Source organism: Marmota flaviventris, chromosome 1, assembly GCF_047511675.1.
Source record: "Marmota flaviventris isolate mMarFla1 chromosome 1, mMarFla1.hap1, whole genome shotgun sequence".
Lineage (NCBI taxonomy): Eukaryota > Metazoa > Chordata > Mammalia > Rodentia > Sciuridae > Marmota > Marmota flaviventris.
The window spans coordinates 178,584,873-178,603,164 of NC_092498.1; the positions used below are offsets into that span (position 1 = coordinate 178,584,873).

The 18,292-nt window shown below is 37.2% G+C and overlaps 1 protein-coding gene across 14 annotated transcripts in view; it reads right to left on the reverse strand.

Annotated features, from left to right (window-relative positions):
* Positions 1–18,292, reverse strand: part of Tbc1d5 (TBC1 domain family member 5) — a 517,207-nt gene that overhangs the window by 52,730 nt on the left and 446,185 nt on the right. For all 14 annotated transcript variants that reach the window (XR_011709183.1, XM_071619394.1, XM_071619380.1 and 11 more), the window contains one exon: positions 11,630–11,793. Coding sequence is in view for 13 of the 14 variants with exons in the window: in XM_071619394.1 (XP_071475495.1) it covers positions 11,630–11,793 (164 nt within the window). In the remaining variant the exon portion in view is untranslated. The remainder of the gene's footprint in view (positions 1–11,629; positions 11,794–18,292) is intronic.

Below are 18,292 nucleotides of genomic sequence, written 5' to 3' on the forward strand. Positions count from 1 at the left end.
GAATAATCTAAGTTGTTGGCTGCCTTATCATATCTGCCTACAGCCTTTTCACACACACAGTCATGGGTTTCTCTTAACCTTTCCCCTTAAACAGAGGTTGGCTTAGGAGTGGGCATGGAATTTAATTCTGCCCATGGGATGAGAAAATAAGCCTAATGAGGATTTCCCAAATACTGTCTCTAGAAAGGGTGTGTGTGTATCTTTACTGCTCATAACCATGTCTCTTTAGTAAATGAGTTTTTTAAAAAAATTTAGTTTAATTACTTAACTCCCCCTTCTCCAGTTTCACTATAAGCATTTTATCTTATATTCGTTATACAGATATAATGTTTTAAATTACAGTTTCTAAAATAAGGCCAGGAGGAAGGAAGATGGTGGCGAATAGAGTGCATCACCCCCGTGTATCGCGTCACTGCGCAGGTGAATAACGAGTTAGAACGGCCAAAAGCTATCTTGTTAGGAATTTCCAGCAAAATTGGGGTGCACCGAAACCTAGAGGAAGGATTTCCATCGCCCGAGGATAGGTTACTGGGGCTCAACTGCGAGTGAACCGTGTACCCGGAGATTCAGGCTGTTTGATCGGCAGCCCACCCCGCTGCTAGAGACTGCGGCACACCGGAAACGGTGTGCCAGCAACGCAGAGGAACGGTGCTGCAGATTCTGTGGGGTCCCACCGGCTGTGCCCTCACTGTGCTCCGGGCTGAGTTCTGGGTTTGAGACAGGGGAAGGAAGCGGTCCAGTTCTGTCCTCCACACTGGACAGCCCACCAAGGAAGCCAGCGGCCACCATCTTGGAGAGCTGACGTCACCATCGCCATATTGCAGCATGCTCAGCGATAGAACAGGTGTGTGTCATTTAGACCATCTCCCATACAGCGGGGAAATCGCATAAAATCTCTCCCCAGCTTTCTGGGGGCGTGATTAATAGAGTGAGCGTGAATAGAGGCGTGGGGAAAGGTAAAGGCATCTGATCTCCAACTCCCCCCTCCCACCAGCGGCGAAAACGAAACCTGTCTCGCCAGCTCTCAGAGGAGGGGCTAGCGGAGGGAATCAAAACAATAGGGGCCGGTTCCCAATAGCCGCACTACACATCCAGGAAACTGCAGGCCCAGAGTGTAGCTTGAACTGCCGAGAGGTATCATACTGGGAAAGGCCTGATGGCAGGAGAAGCGAGGTGACTAGAAACCAGGAATAAACCTAAGCTAACAGGTTTTGAGAGACACCAGTGGGGGGAGGAGAGAGCGGCTTCACACGGATTGTTTCCTACAGCTGGAGGGCAAAAGATTGGCCTGGAAGGCACAGTACCACCTACTGGAAGTGAAGAAAATAGAAGCCTAACAGTGCCCTTTTTTTTCCTTTCTTTCTTTTAATTTTAACTTTTTATTTTTTAATTATTTTTTATTGTAATTTTTATTTTACTGCATTTTATTATTTTTATCATTTCTTTTTCTTTTCTATTCTTTTCTCTTTCTTTCCTCTCTCCCTCTCTCTTTCTTGGTTTGCTTCCTTACCTTTTCCCCATCTTTCCTCTTAAGCATGACCACCCAGATTACGTACAACTTACTAAATGCAAATAGATGAATACTACGAATTGGTCTATAGTCCGCCTAAGCCCTTAACTACCCCCAAGTACTCCTGTCTATTCTCTTGTTAACATCTGCCTGCATTTGAGCAACCCCCCAAAGAAGCTAACATATACTAACCTCCATACCATCAAATCGCCCGACTTCAACATAAAATCCTAAGTTCAAACCTTAATTCTCTATATGCCATCAAAATCTGTAGGCCTTTAATGAAACTAATGAATTTACCTTAAATCACAATTAAATCCAACATCTCTAAACATTGTCTCCCAACACAAAGGAGAGATAGCGGAACTATAAAAACCAAAACAAATTTAAAGGAGAAAACAGAAACATAGCAGTCAAACAGAGTTGGAAAGTAACGTGAGCACCATGAAAAAACAAGGGAAAAAAGGATTACAAACAATGCAGGACAAATCAAATTCACAGGAGAACCAAGAGGCATCAGAAAAATGGACAGAGAAAGAACTCAAGGCATACCTAACTCAGATGGAATGGAATCTTAGAGAAGACTTTAGACAGCAAGTCCAAACACTGAAAGTATACTTTGAAAACGAATTACATAAGCAAATTCAAATGGCAAAGAATGAGCTCTACCAGGAGATAGAGATTTTTTTAAAAAATCAAACAGTAATCCTAGAAATGCAGGAAACCATAAACCAAATTAAAAACTCAAACGAGAATATTACAAATACACTAGATCAAATAGATGTCAGAACATCAGATAATGAAGACAAAGTTTATCAACTTGAAAAGAATATAGTCAAAACAGAAAGGATCCTAAGAAATCACGTGCAATCCATCTAAGAGATATGGGATGTCTTAAAAAAACCAAACTTGAGAGTCAATGGGATAGAAGAAGGTGTAGAGGTTCAAACCAAAGGAATGAACAATCTATTGAATGAAATAATCTTAGAAAACTTCCCAGATATGAAAAATAGAATGGATTGCCAAATCCTGGAAGCCTACAGGAACCCAAACATTCAAAACCGTAATAGACCAACCCCAAGACACATAATTATGAAGATATCCAACATACAGAACAAGGAGAGAATATTAAAAGCTACGAGAGAAAGGAGGCAGATTACATTCAGGGGTAAACCAATTAGGTTAACGGCTGATTTTTCATCACAGACGTTGAAAGCGAGAAGATCCTGGAACAACATATTTCAAACGCTGAAAAATAATGGATTCCAACCAAGAATACTGTATCCAGCAAAATTAAGCTTCAGATTTGACAATGAAATTAAAATATTTCACGATAAACAAAATGAAAAGAAGTCGCAGCCAGAAAACCAGCACTGCAAGGCATTTTGAGCAAAACACTACAAGAAGAGGAATTGAAAAACAGCACCCCAAACTAACAGTGGGAGGTAACTCAGTAAAGGGAAGAAAAAAAATAACCAAAAAGGAAAAACTAGCCATATTAAAATAAATAATAAATAAATAAGCATGACTGGAAGTACAAACCATATATCAATAGTAACCTTAAACGTTAATGGCTTAAATTCACCAATCAAGAGACATAGGCTAGTAACCTGGATTAAAAAAACAAATCCAACAATATGCTGCCTTCAGGAGACTCATATGATGAAGCAAGCAGGAGTGGCCATACTCATATCGAATAAAATCAACTTCACACCTAAGTTAATCAAAAGGGATAAAGAAGGACACTATATACTGTTAAAAGGAACCATCAACCAACAAGACATAACAATTATCAATATGTATGCACCAAACAATGGTGCTGCAACGTTCATAAAACAAACTCTCCTCAAGTTCAAGAGTCAAATAGACCACAACACAATAATTATGGGTGACTTCAACACACCGCTCTCTCCATTGGACAGATTCTCCAGACAAAAGCTGAATAAAGAAACTATAGAACTCAATAACACAATCAATAACCTAGACTTAACCGACATATATAGAATATATCAACCATCATCAAGTGGATACACGTTCTTCTCAGTAGCACATGGATCCTTCTCAAAGATAGACCATATATTATGCCATAGGGTAACTCTTGGTAAATATAAAGGTGTGGAGATAATACCATGCATCTTATCTGATCATAACGGAATGAAACTGGAAATCAATGATAAAAGAAGGAAGGAAAAATCCTGCATCACCTGGAAAATGAACAATATGTTACTAAATGAACAATGGGTTACAGAAGACATAAAGGAGGAAATAAAAAAATTCTTAGAGATAAATGAAAATACAGACACAACATATCGGAATCTATGGGACACAATGAAAGCAGTTTTAAGAGGGAAATTCATTGCCTGGAGTTCATTCCTCAAAAAAAGAAAAAACCATCAAATAAATGAACTCACACTTCATCTCAAAACCCTAGAAAAGGAAGAGCAAAACAACAGCAAAGGTAGTAGAAGGCAATAAATAATTAAAATCAAAGCGGAAATCAATGAAATCAAAACAAAAAAAAAACACTGAAAAAATTGATAAAACTAAAAGTTGGTTCTTCGAAAAAATAAATAAGATCGACAGACCCTTAGCCATGCTAATGAAGAGAAGAAGAGAGAGAACTCAAATTACTAACATACGGGATGAAAACTGCAATATCACAACGGATACTACAGAAATACAGAAGATAATTAGGAATTATTTTGAAACCCTATATTCCAATAAAATAGAAGATAGTGAAGATATTGATAAACTAAGTCATATGATTTGCCCAGATTGAGTCAGGAAGATACACACAATTTAAACAGACCAATAACAAAGGAGGAAACAGAAGAAGCCATCAAAAGACTACCAACCAAGAAAAGCCCTGGACCGGATGGATATACAGAGTAGTTTTACAAAACCTTCAAAGAAGAATTAATACCAACTTTTCAAGTTATTTCAAGAAATAGAAAAAGAAGGAGCTCTTCCAAATTCATTCTATGAGGCCAACATCACCCTGATCCTGAAACCAGACAAAGACACTTCAAAGAAAGAAAACTACAGACCAATATCTCTAATGAACTTAGATGCAAAAATCCTCAATAAAATCCTGGCGAATCGAATACAAAAGCATATCAAAAAAATTGTGCACCATGATCAAGTAGGATTCATCCCTGGGATGCAAGGCTGGTTCAATATACGGAAATCAATAAATGTTATTCACCACATCAATAGACTTAAAGACAAGAACCACATGATCATCTCGATAGATGCAGAAAAAGCATTCGACAAAGTACAGCATCCCTTTATGTTCAAAGCACTAGAAAAAATAGGGATAACAGGAACTTACCTCAACATTGTAAAAGCTATATATGCTAAGCCTCAGGCTAGCATCATCCTGAATGGAGAAAAACTGAAGGCATTCCCTTTAAAAACTGGAACAAGACAGGGATGCCCTCTCTCACTACTTCTATTCAATTTAGTTCTGGAAATACTAGCCAGAGCAATTAGACAGACAAAAGAAATTAAAGGCATAAAAATAGGAAAAGAAGAACTTAAATTATCACTATTTGTGGATGATATGATACTATATCTAACAGACCCAAAAGGGTCTACAAAGAAACTACTAGAGCTAATAAATGAATTCAGCAAAGTGGCAGGATATAAAATCAACATGCATAAATCAAAGGCATTCCTGTATATCAGTGACAAATCTTCTGAAATGGAAATGAGGACAACCACCCCATTCACAATATCCTCAAAAAAAATAAAATACTTGGGAATCAACCTAACAAAAGAGGTGAAAGATTTATACAACGAAAACTACAGAACCCTAAAGAGAGAAATAGAAGAAGACCTTAGAAGATGGAAAAATATACCCTGTTCATGGAGAGGAAGAACTAACATCATCAAAATGGCGATATTACCCAAAGTTCTCTATAGTTTAATGCAATGCCAATCAAAATCCCAACGGCATTTCTTGTAGAAATAGATAAAGCAATCATGAAATTCATATGGAAAAACAAAAGACCCAGAATAGCAAAAGCAATTCTAAGCAGGAAGTGTGAATCAGGCGGTATAGCGATTCCAGATTTCAAACTATATTACAGAGCAATAGTAACAAAAACAGCATGGTGCTGGTACCAAAACAGGCGGGTGGACCAATGGTACAGAATAGAGGACACAGAGACCAATCCACAAAATTACAACTATCTTATATTTGATAAAGGGGCTAAAAGCATGCAATGGAGGAAGGATAGCATCTTCAACAAATGGTGCTGGGAAAACTGGAAATCCATATGCAACAAAATGAAACTGAATCCCTTTCTCTCGCCATGCACAAAAGTTAACTCAAAATGGATCAAAGAGCTTGATATAAAATCAGAGACTCTGCTGCCTGATAGAAGAAAAAGTTGGCTCCGGTCTACATATTGTGGGGTTGTGCTCCAAATTCCTTAATAGGACGCCCATAGCACAAGAGTTAATAACTAGAATCAACAAATGGGACTTACTCAAACTAAAAAGTTTTTTCTCAGCAAGAGAAACAATAAGAGAGGTAAATAGGGAGCCTACATCATGGGAACAAATTTTTACTCCTCACACTTCAGATAGAGCCCTAATATCCAGAGTATACAATGAACTCAAAAAATTAAACAATAAGAAAACAAATAACCCAATCAACAAATGGGCCAAAGACCTGAACAGACACTTCTCAGAGGAGGACATACAGTCAATCAACAAGTACATGAAAAAATGCTCACCATCTCTAGCAGTCAGAGAAATGCAAATCAAAACCACCCTAAGATACCATCTCACTCCAGTAAGATTGGCAGCCATTATGAAGTCAAACAACAACAAGTGCTGGCGAGGATGTGGGGAAAAGGGTACACTTGTACATTGCTGGTGGGACTGCAAATTGGTGCAGCCAATTTGGAAAGCAGTATGGAGATTTCTTGGAAAGCTGGGAATGGAACAACCATTTGACCCAGCTATTCCCCTTCTCGGACTATTCCCTAAAGACCTAAAAAGAGCATGCTACAGGGACACTGCTACATCGATGTTCATAGCAGCACAATTCACAATAGCAAGACTGTGGAACCAACCCAGATGCCCTTCAATAGATGAATGGATAAAAAAAAAATGTGGCATTTATACACAATGGAGTATTACGTAGCACTAAAAAATGACAAAATCATGGAATTTGCAGGGAAATGGATGGCATTAGAGCAGATTATGCTAAGTGAAGCTAGCCAATCCCTAAAAAACAAATGCCAAATGTCTTCTTTGATATAATGAGAGCAACTAAGAACAGAGCAGGGAGGAAGAGCAAGAGGAAAAGATTAACATTAAACAGAGACATGAGGTGGGAGGGAAAGGGAGAGAAAAGGGAAATTGTATGGAAATGGAAGGAGACCCTCATTGTTATACAAAATTACATATAAGAGGTTGTGAGGAGAAAGGGAAAAAATACAAAAAAAAAAAAAGGGAGAGAATTAAATTACAGCAGATGGGATAGAGAGAGAAGATAGGAGGGGAGGGGAGGGGGGATAGTAGAGGATAGGAAAGGTAGCAGAATACAACAGTTACTAATATGGCATTATGTAAAAATGTGGATGTGTAACCGATGTGATTCTGCAATGTGTATACGGGGTAAAAATGGGAGTTCATAACCCACTTGAATCTAAAGTATGAAATATGATGTCAAGAGCTTTGTAATGTTTTGAACAACCAATAAAAAAAAATAAGGCAAGAAGTAGATTAGGTAATGTTCAAGTTGTCTCTACTTCAATAGGCAAATAAGAATCCACTTTCTTTTCATTCACCTGACACTTTTTGTTATTCTGTCATGATAAAGAATAGACCAAAGAATATTATAGGATTCAGTCCTATTAGTATGACCATGGTGTATGTTCAGACTACTATACTAAGGGGCAAAGAGGTGTGAATGCAGGGGTTATAAACACATGGGGTGAGCCCCTCAGAAGCACTATGAACCCTTGGTGGTAGGTTTATCATTATGCATCCTGTCTTAGGTAGGGATATCTAGCTCAGGAAGCTTTTGATTTTTCTGTCCTTTCTCGAGAATTCTGAATCATGGATATTTTCAGGTTTTTGGAGATTGATATATAATTATCATAAACATAGCAAAATGTCTTGCAGTTCTTCAGGAACTAAAAAAAAATAATCCTTTTTTAAAAATATTAGAATTTATTCACATAAGTCACTTTTAGAGTTTTCCTTATATTCATTATCTTCCCTATCCTGTAACCACAGCAAAGATACCATTAGAAAATAATTTAGCAACAATCATAGAACATGACTAAAAATTTATTTGATAAATGACCAACTAAAAAGCACATTTCTAGGAAACTTGAGTACTGGATGACACTTGTCATGTAAAATAAAGCATAAAATATTAAAAGTATCAACATTTTCCACTTTTCTTCAAGACAAATGAGCTTAATTAAAACCTAGTTTGAATTAGGTAAGACTTAAAGGCTCTTTTGAGAAATAAGACAGAAAGAAAACTGACTTCATGAATAAATACCAATCTTCAAAACCATGGTATGATGGGTAGTGAAGTGAGGCCAATTTTTAAAACTTTCTACTTTGTTCACAGTTCAGTAAAGAAGTTTAATGATGTCTTTTATAAACATCTGCACAAGGCTTAATCTGTTACCTCTTTAGAATTTTAGTTAAATATGGCCCTCTCATATGGCCAGATGTATCTTTATCTAAAGAAGATAGCCTGCAGATTACAAAAGGGCTTTACATGGTACACATGCAGGCGATACAAAGAGGGAAAAAGTTCTGCGACATAATGTGATGCTCATCCAGGATATGTTGCACCTGTATTGATTTTGAAAATCATTTCTCAAAATACCATTATAAGCAGATTTCACCACACTTGGGATGATAGCTATTACTAGGTTATTTTTGGTTTTATGTCAGTTTTCATCTGCTATTGTAACTTTTTGATAATTGACATCAACACTCTTGATGCTAGACTGCTTTAAAAGATTAATGGAATCTTGAAATCTGAAAAGCATCATATAGTTTAATTCCAGGTATCTTGTTTCAATTTCTGACCAGTTGCTGGTGTGAGAAACTGATGATAATGACTTAATAAAAAACTATCTTGAGCTTTTTCAAGGACACTACCCCTTCTTCACACCAAACTGAGCTGGAAATAAAAGCAAAGTGGGTGCAAGGATGGTGGGTACCTAATCAGGCTTGGTGACACTGAGACTACTCCTATGTCAGTTAAGTAGCTCATCACTCCCATGGGAGAATGATTGCCAGCTGTGGGCCTGAGCATTTTCCAACTATGCACTGTTAGGCTGTGATAACCATCAATCAAAGCTTACATCAATCAAAGCATATTTCACACATATTTCATGTATGTACTTCCTGGGCTGACAGGAAGACTCTGCTCTTTGTGCCTGAGAAAATTTTAGTAGTGGAGGCTTTTGCAGTGGCAATACATGTGTATCACTTCCACTCACAATTCACTGGACAAAACTAGTCACATGACTTTGACAGATCACAGGGGACAAGGAGGTATAATCCTAGCAAGAGATGACAAAGAGAACTGACTACCACACGCTATTTCATAAAATAATAAAACTACTGTATTACTTAAAAAACCATGAACTTTCTCTTAAAAATTTCTGCCTACTTTCTCCCCACAGGTTAGGAAACATTAAATTTTGAATGATCACTTCCATTCTGTCTCTTGGTTACCCTATTTCTATTTTTGTTCAACTTCTCAGTTTTATGTTAAAATATCACCATCAAGAGATGTAATTAATTAATGTTGTAGACTAATCCATATGCTACCAAAAATATAATAGAATGCAAATGAAACATGTCTCCATATGCCTTTCTCATTTGTTATTCCTTTATTTTGGCTCTTCACATACATGATTCTTCATACAGACAGCTCTTCTAATTTATCATGCCAATGCATTCTATTTTTGTTGTAATTTTTAGTTATTATTTTAAATCTAAGTCACCTGTGTAACACTGAAGAGTCAAATGGTTCTACAGGGCCTGTTATGAAAGACAGTTCCCACAACACTATCTTCCACTTCCTGTTCCCAGAAGTAACCTCTTTCAATTTTTTTTTGTTTGGGTTTTTTTTGTTAGTTTGTATTGTTACTTTTAAATTTTTCTCCACTGTTTTCCCACTATGGAAGGAGATTTAGTTCTACTGACCACCACCTTCCTGCTCTCCCCTCTTCTCATGTAAACATACAGTTTGTACACACCCCATCTGTGTGTGTGCCTAAAGAAAACTCTTCCAATATTCTGCTTGAAGAGTTGAGCATATTGGTGCTCAGGGAAGCAACAGGAGGAGCCTCTGTGTGCATGTGTGGGTGGTGGCATGGTATCCTCAAACTTTAGGACTCAAGTATATTCATCACCCCTTTTCCAGTAGGGTAGTTCCATAGTGAATGTGCCTGATGCTCTGTTTTATGCTTCTCTGGAAATGAGACTTCTGATCTTCTACTTAAGTGGGGAAAGAAACTGGATTCTTTAAATACTTCCATGAATTATCATCCCTTCAGTTCTCTTTTTATCCTCATTCTCAGTTCCTGAGTTCCTGGAGGATTTCACAACCTAAATGCACTTGCTTCTTGGGTTTTACTTACTGACTTAGTACTTGGTTACCAACTGCTATCTGCTTTACATTAAACAAAAAATTTTTTTTTTTTTTTTTTTGCTGCTGTCTTCTCTTTTGTTTTCTTATTCTTTCAGGGTTAATCTTTACCCTTATTTTCCTTAGGCTGGAGTTTTACAAGGGAGCAGAGTTAAATTGGTCACACTAAAGGTGCCATCTTTAAACAAAACTGTTCTATTGTGCTGTTTTTTAAATTATAGAATTACAGTTTCTAAATAAAAGGGATCTGAAGACAGCATGCAGTGAACTCTTCCCTTCAGAGAGCAAAGTACAGTCATATGCTGCAAAATAATGTTTTGGTCAATGACGAACCCCAGTGATCCCATAGGATTATGTCAGTGATATCATAGCTATTTAGATGATATAAGTACATTCAATGATGTTCACAGAACAATGGAATGGCCTAATAATGTATTTCTCAGAACAGCCCCATCATTATGTGATGTATAACTTTATATTATTTAATTTGCAGATGTAGTAGTTGAAATACCAGGAAGCTGATTATCTTACTCAAGGACATCCAAAATCACAAAGATAGATACCATATTATTTATTCTATATACTTTGAATTATCATTCCTGTAAGGTTTTGTAGTTCATTTTGCCCCCAAATTTAGGTCTGTTCCAATTATAGCTAGATCCTGTATTACTATTACAATGTTTCATCTTAAAGTGAGCATACGAGTTCATATTAGTATATCAGGTGTTGAACTAGCCATAAAATGTGGTTAAACAAAGTTTTATAAAGTTATTTTATAAAGATTTCAGATACTACCAGATTTTTTTAAAAATATGTTTTAGTTGTTGATAGACCTTTATTTATTTATTAATATGTGGTGCTGAGAATCCAACCAAGTGCTTCACACTTGCCAGGCAGGTGTGCTACCGCTGAGCCCCAGCCCCTGCCTACAAAACAAAAATTTTTAAAGCAGTTGATATGCTTTAGATATGTCCTATTGGGAAATGTATACAAGGGATCTTACAGAGCAACTATCAAAACACTATAACTTAAATGTAGTTTATAGCTTTTTAGAAACAAATGGTAAGATAATTATTTTTACTTTTTAAGAAATACTTAAAATGGAAAAATTAGCTTGGTTTATTTCAAATGTCATAATCTCTCACTGATATAATGTTATTTGTTAAATTTCAGGAAAAAAATGGGTTTTGACAAAAATGCATTTTGCAGAGGACAGAAGGACAGTCCAGGGATTTGGGAAAGATTAAATTCATTTTTAATAATGCTACCTTTCCCCCCTCTAATAAAGAACATAGCCTTAAAATATTACTAAATTATACTACTAAAACTAAGATACTTTTGATAAAATAATTTGTTTTAGTTCATGAAAGTTATAAGAGCTTTATAAAAATGGGCACCAGGGGAGCTTTTGTAAATGCAATAGTCTAGAGGAAAATGAAGAATAAAAACCAAATAAGGGGTCTTCAAATACTTACAGATTCTTTCCTGCCCATAGTTTTGCTGTGTGAGCGGGACCGGGAGATGTTGCTAAAAAAGGAATCTTTTTTAGTAGCAGATGAAGGTGGGGAGCCAGTGAATTCTCTTCCTCCAGGCAAACTCTCAATGCTTGGAGATGAACTGATGTTTTTAGAATTTTGCCCTGTAAAAGAAATTAAGTAGCAATAATGAAACTCAACTCTTTCAGTAACCTATTGAATCTACCACTTTTGATATATGGTCAATTATGACACCACAAACTCAACATAAAGATGCTGTGGAATTTTCAAATGGCATTTTTATGTATCAGAGTAACTGCCAATTTTTCTTTTTTGGTACTGGGGATCGAACTCAGGGGCACTTGATCACTGAGACACACCCTTAACCCTATTTTGTGTTTCATTTAGAAACAGGGTGTCTCACTGAATTGTTTAGCACCTCACTTTTGTTGAGGCTGGCTTTGAACTTGAGATCCTCCTGTCTCAACCTCCAGAGTTGCTGGGATTATAGGCATAGACCACTGTGACTGGCATAACTACCCATTTTTAAAACAATGAAGTACCAGTATAGTTTCCTGTATGTAATCTGTGCTACACAGCTCATGCATATAATATTTTTTAAAACTTAAAAATCGAAAAACTATAAATCAGTGGTTAAATTAATTTTCTCCTCACTAATGGAATAAATCCTTAACTATAGAAACAAAACCTATTATACTGTACATTAGTAAGATTAAAAAAATACACAATTTTCACCAAAGTTTTTTAGAAGAGACTCTTTTCCTTTTCTTGATTGCAGAACATATATATGGACTACTGGTTATATACTACAGGAAATGGGACAGTCTGGTTCATAGGACCTCTTTCTAGATTGTGCCCTTGTTAGTATAAATGTGTCTGTGTTCCCCTGCAATGCCTTTCTTCACTGAGAGAACCTGGACTCAGAGAGCTCCCTCAGACATGAACAATGGCTCTAGTATGTCCCACTGAGAATGTGGGTTGGTGTAGAAGGCCACCATAATTGCACAATGGGAATACTCTCATAGGACAGTAAAGGAACTTATTAATGACCTAGCCCATTAGCAACTGAAGGCCTAGTAAGTGTCAGATGCTTAATGGCTACTGGAAGAGAGGAGAAACTACAACTTTCAAAAATCTTACCCCTTATAGAGTTTACTTTTTAAGTGAGGGGACATGGTAAAATATATTAGTAAAACAGATATAATTTTATATGGTAGTAAGTGCTCTCAGAAACAAATCAAAGGAGATGTGAGTGCTAGAGGAAGGTGATACAATTTTAAATAGAATGGTCAATCAAGGAAGGTGTCACTAAGAATTGAGGTACAATGACATCTGGACAGAAACTTGAAGAAAAGTGAAGTACCAGCTTTGTATAACATATGAAATAATAGCAAAGGCCCCAAGGCAGAACTTTGGGCAAGGAACAACAAAGTGGCCAGTGTGGCTAAAGCTAAGAGTGACAGGGATAGATAGGAGGTGAGGTTGGGAGGAAGTAGGGGATCAGAATAGGTGTGGATTTGTGGACAATGCAACCACCTTTACTATGAGAATGGAAGCCATGGAACATCACTGTAGGATTTAGGAGAGGAGTGACATGACTTGACTTATATTTTAAAAGAATCATTTTGGCTGATGTGTTGAGAATAGAATTGGGGAGACAAGAGAAAGGGAGACAAAGGCAAAAAATCAGGGAAACCAATTTTTGCTACTTCAGGTACCAACACTAATCACAGCTTAGTGGAAAGAAGTGTTCAGATTCGGGACAAAACTGACTGGATTTGTTAAGGGTACAAGAGGAAGAAAGGAGGCAAGTTTAACTTCAACTTTTTGATCTAAGCAAGAAGTATAGTAGAGTTGCTACTTATTAATGGAGGAGGAAGGTTTTAGCAATAAAATCAGTAGTTCACTTGTAGACCTGTTGGGCTGGGATACCTAATCATATATTCAAAATAAAGAGTAAGGAATTCCTTATGAGTAAGGAATTAATCTGGCTTTTAGGGGACAAGGATGAGCTAGTGAGATAAATTTGAAAGACTGGCATATGACATATAGACTGTATTTAAGCCATGAGGTCCTCAACAGATGTGAAGGGCACAGAGAAAAAGGGGTTAGAACCCCAAATGGGTCCCTTGGGGTGACTCAAAATGGGGTAGGGAGGAAGGGCAGGGGAAGAAGAGTACCTTTGCATAGGGAAGAGGGGTGGGAAATAAAGGGAGGGAGAAGGGGAATTACATGGATGGTGGAAGAAGACCCTCATCATTAAACAAAACACATGTATAAAGATGTGAGAAAGAAAGAAAGAAAAAGAAAGAAAGAAAGAAAAAGAATAGCGTTACCTTAGATTAGGTAGAGAGAAGTGATGGGAGGGGAGGGGTTGGGAGGATAGGAAGGATAGTAGAATGAAACAGACATTACTATTACTGTATGTATATATGTGACTGCATGACCAATGTGATTCTGCAACCTGTACACTCAGAAAAATGAGAAATTATATCCCATCTGATTCAAATGTATGATATGTCAAGGTCATCGTACTGTCATGTGTAACTAATTAAAACAAAATAAAAATAAAATATATTAAAAAAATAAAATTGATCATGATAAAAAACAAAACAAAAACGGGTCCCCTCGGGAATGTGGAGGTTTAAAAGTAAGGGACAGAAAGTGGCAAATAATTATGTACTCCCAGTCTTCTGTACCTGGTCTCAAGGCTAGCCCATGGAAGCCTCCTCTGTATTAGATACTAGGGGTTCAGACCGAGTTTATCTACCAAGAGTTCAGAATTTAGGGACAAGGGGACAAATGATAAACCAGGAATGATGAAAGAATGTTCTTTCTCAGGAGAGAGCAACTGCCTCTCCCTTGGCTGAGAGGAGAGAGTCAAGACACATTTCACACAGAGGGGTGACAGACTTGGAAGTGCTACTATGTCCCCTTTAAGGAAACACTTGCTGCCTCAAGAAATACAGTTAGCTGACTGCCTCTAGCTGTTAGGTTGTCTAGGACCTACTCCAGATTTTGAACCAAATCCATGCTCTTCTCAGTGTGGCTCCTAGCTAGTGACTGGAAGCTAGGACCACCCAGTTCCACCCAGCACAGAACTCTTCTGGTAGGAAACCTTAGCTGCAGATTTCCCTATCCAGTTGATGGAGACATGTGGTAGGTCTGCATTATAGTCTGACACTCCCTCTGCCCAGTCCTGTTTTCTCCTCTTTTCTTTCACCAATGTTATTCCCAATTACACTCTTTGTACTCCTAACTCCATCTCAGGGGCAGCTTCCTGAAGAATCAAAACTGTTAATAAGTGATACCAGAGCTGAGCCTTCAAAGACAGTGGAGGACCTTTGGGTTAGGAAAGGACAGGGAAGAACAGGGCCCATTGTCTAGAAGCATTTTATTCTTTTTTTTTTTTTAATTTTTTATTGTGGGTTGTTCAAAACATTACAAATTTCTTGACATATCATATTCCACACTTTGATTCAAGTGGGTTATGAACTCCCACCTTCACCCCATACCCAGATTGCAAAATCACATCAGTTACACATCCATTGATTTACAAATTGCCATACTAGTGTCTGTTGTGCTTCGCTGCCTTTCCCGTCCTCCACCCTCCCCCCTCCCCACCTCTCCCCTCCCCTCCCCTCCTCTCTCTCTACCTCCTCCACTGTATAACCCTGAGGGTCTCCTTCCATTACCATGCAATTTCCCTTCTCTCTCCCTTTCCCTCTCACCTCTCATCCCTGTTAAATGTTAATCTTCTTCTCCTGCTCTTCGTCCCTACTCTGTTCTTAGTTACTCTCCTTATATCAAAGAAGACATTTGGCATTTGTTTTTTAGGGATTGGCTAGCTTCACTTAGCATAATCTGCTCTAATGCCATCCATTTCCCTGTAAATTCTATGATTTTGTCATTTTTTAATGCAGAGTAATACTCCATTGTGTATAAATGCCACATTTTTTTTATCCATTCGTCTATTGAAGGGCATCTAGGTTGGTTCCACAGTCTTGCTATTGTGAACTGTGCTGCTATGAACATCGATGTAGCAGTGTCCCTGTAGCATGCCCTTTTTAGGTCTTTAGGGAATAGACCAAGAAGGGGAATAGCTGGGTCAAATGGTGGCTCCATTCCCAACTTTCCAAGAAATCTCCATACTGCTTTCCAAATTGGCTGCACCGATCTGCAGTCCCACCAGCAATGTACAAGTGTACCCTTTTCCCCACATCCTCGCCAGCACTTGTTGTTGTTTGACTTCTTAATGGCTGCCAATCTTACTGGAGTGAGATGGTATCTTAGGGTGGTTTTGATTTGCATTTCTCTGACAGCTAGAGATGTTGAGCATTTTTGCATTTTATTCTTATGTCAGAACTAGAATATGAAAATTCTACCCTGGCCTTCACTTTTTCCCTTCCTTACTCTGACTCCATGTCTCCCACCTACCTCCAGGGCTACAGGCCTTAACTTCTCTGTGTTACATGTTCATTGCAATAATCTCTACAGCCTAGGGTCTGAGAGCACTGAGATAAAAAGTATGTCGGGAGGGCTGGGGATATAGCTCAGTTGAATGCATAAAGCCCTGAGTTCAATCCCTAGCACCCCCCCCCCCAAAAAAAAAAAAATCTGAGGAATCACCTAATAATTTATACCATTAACACACAAATATATTCTCACTGCAAATAGATTAAATATGAAAGCTACCTTTTAAGAAATAACAGATTTACATCTGCCTTTTAAAAAGTGTATATTTCAATAATTTTTAGTATAGAGATGCATGACCATTACCACTAATTTTAGAACAATTTCATAACCCCAAAATTAAACTCTATGCTCATTAGCAATTATTCCCCCTTCCCATAATCCTTGGCAACCATTAATCTACTTCCTCTTTTTTGCCTTTTCTGAACATGTCATAAAATTGAATAACATAATATATTGCCCTCTGTGACCACATATATTTTCGAGGTTCACTCTTGTAATGGCATGTACCAGGACTTCACTTTCCTTTTTATTGCCAAATAATACACCATATTTGGTTGATTCATTAATCAGCTGATGGACTGCTTATATCTGTTTCTTGGCTATAATGCATAGTACTGCTATGAATACTGGTATGTAAGTTTTTGTGTGGAGCTGTGTTATCACCTCTCTGAGGAAGACACCTAGGAGTGAAACTACTAAATCAGTATGGCAACTCTACGAGAAACTGCCAAACTCTTTAAAATCTGGCTACACCTTTTTATATTTTCATCAGCATTGTATAAGGATTCTAACTTCTTCACATCTTTGTCAACACTCATTACCAGTTGTCTTTTTAATTTAGCCATCCCAGCGGGTGTGAAATAGTATCTCATTGTGATTTGATTTGCAATTTCCCAATTACTAATGATGTGCTTATTAGACACTGGCATATGTTCTTTGGAGAAATATTTATTCCAATCTTTTATCCATTTTAGAAATTGAGGTATTTGTCCTTATCACTGAGGTTTAAGTTCCTTATCAAATATGTGATTTTAAAAAAATTCTCCCATTCTGTGCTTTGTTTTTACTTTCTTAATATTGTCCTTTGAATCCTAAGTTTCAATTGGATGAAATCCCATTTCCCTGCTTTTTTTTTCTTTTCTTGCTTGTATTTACATCTAAGATACCACTGCCTAGTCCAAGATCATGAAGATTTACTCCTAAGTTTTCTTCTAGTTCTAGTTATAATTCTTACGTTTAAGTCTACAGTCCATTTTTGTATATGGTATTTGGAACTTTGTTCTTTCATGTGTGCATTTCCAGTTTCCCCAGCACCATTTGAAAAACAGATTGCATTTTGGATGGTTTGAGAACCCTGGCTGAAAACCAGTTTACCACAAAAAATAAACATTTATTTCTATACTATATACGTATACCTTTATGCTAGTATCACAGGATATGGATTACTATAGCTATATAATCAATTTTGAAATCAAGATATGTGAATTCTTGATCTCTGTTCTTTTTCAAGATTGTTTTGGGGGGGGTGCTTTGCATTTCCTATGAATTTTAGGATGAGTTTTTTTTTTTTTTGCCCCAAAAGTACTGGGATTTTTTAAAAGAATTATGATAAATATTTATTAATTTGGTTAGTGTTGTGATATTAACAATATCAGGTAAGTAAAAAAACTTTTTAAATTGTCTTTTATAATTCCCTAGTTACTTTTATTAATATTCTTTATCTTCATGCAAATTTTAATTTACATCTAGCATTCTGTTGTTTTAGTTGAAGGATTTCCTTCACTATGGCAGATTTGCTAATAATGAATACTCTAAGCTTTTATTTATCTGTGACTATCCTAATTTGTCTGTTTTCAATGCTGGGGATTGAACCCAGGGGCACTCTACCACTGAGCTGTATCCCCAACATTCTTTATGTTTCATTTTAAGACAGGGTCTCACTAAGATGTCCAGGCTGGCCTTGAACTTGCAATCCTCCTACCTTACTTTCCTGAGTTGCTGGAATTATACATGTGTGTGTCACCACACTTGGCAAGAGAGGTACATCTTTAGGCAGTTGCTTATTTCTAAAAGGTAAGTTTATATGAGTGTGAATGCTATACCTAAGTATATGTGCATTTTAAATGATTCTAGATTGTCGTCTCCTAGGATTTTGACAAATTATAA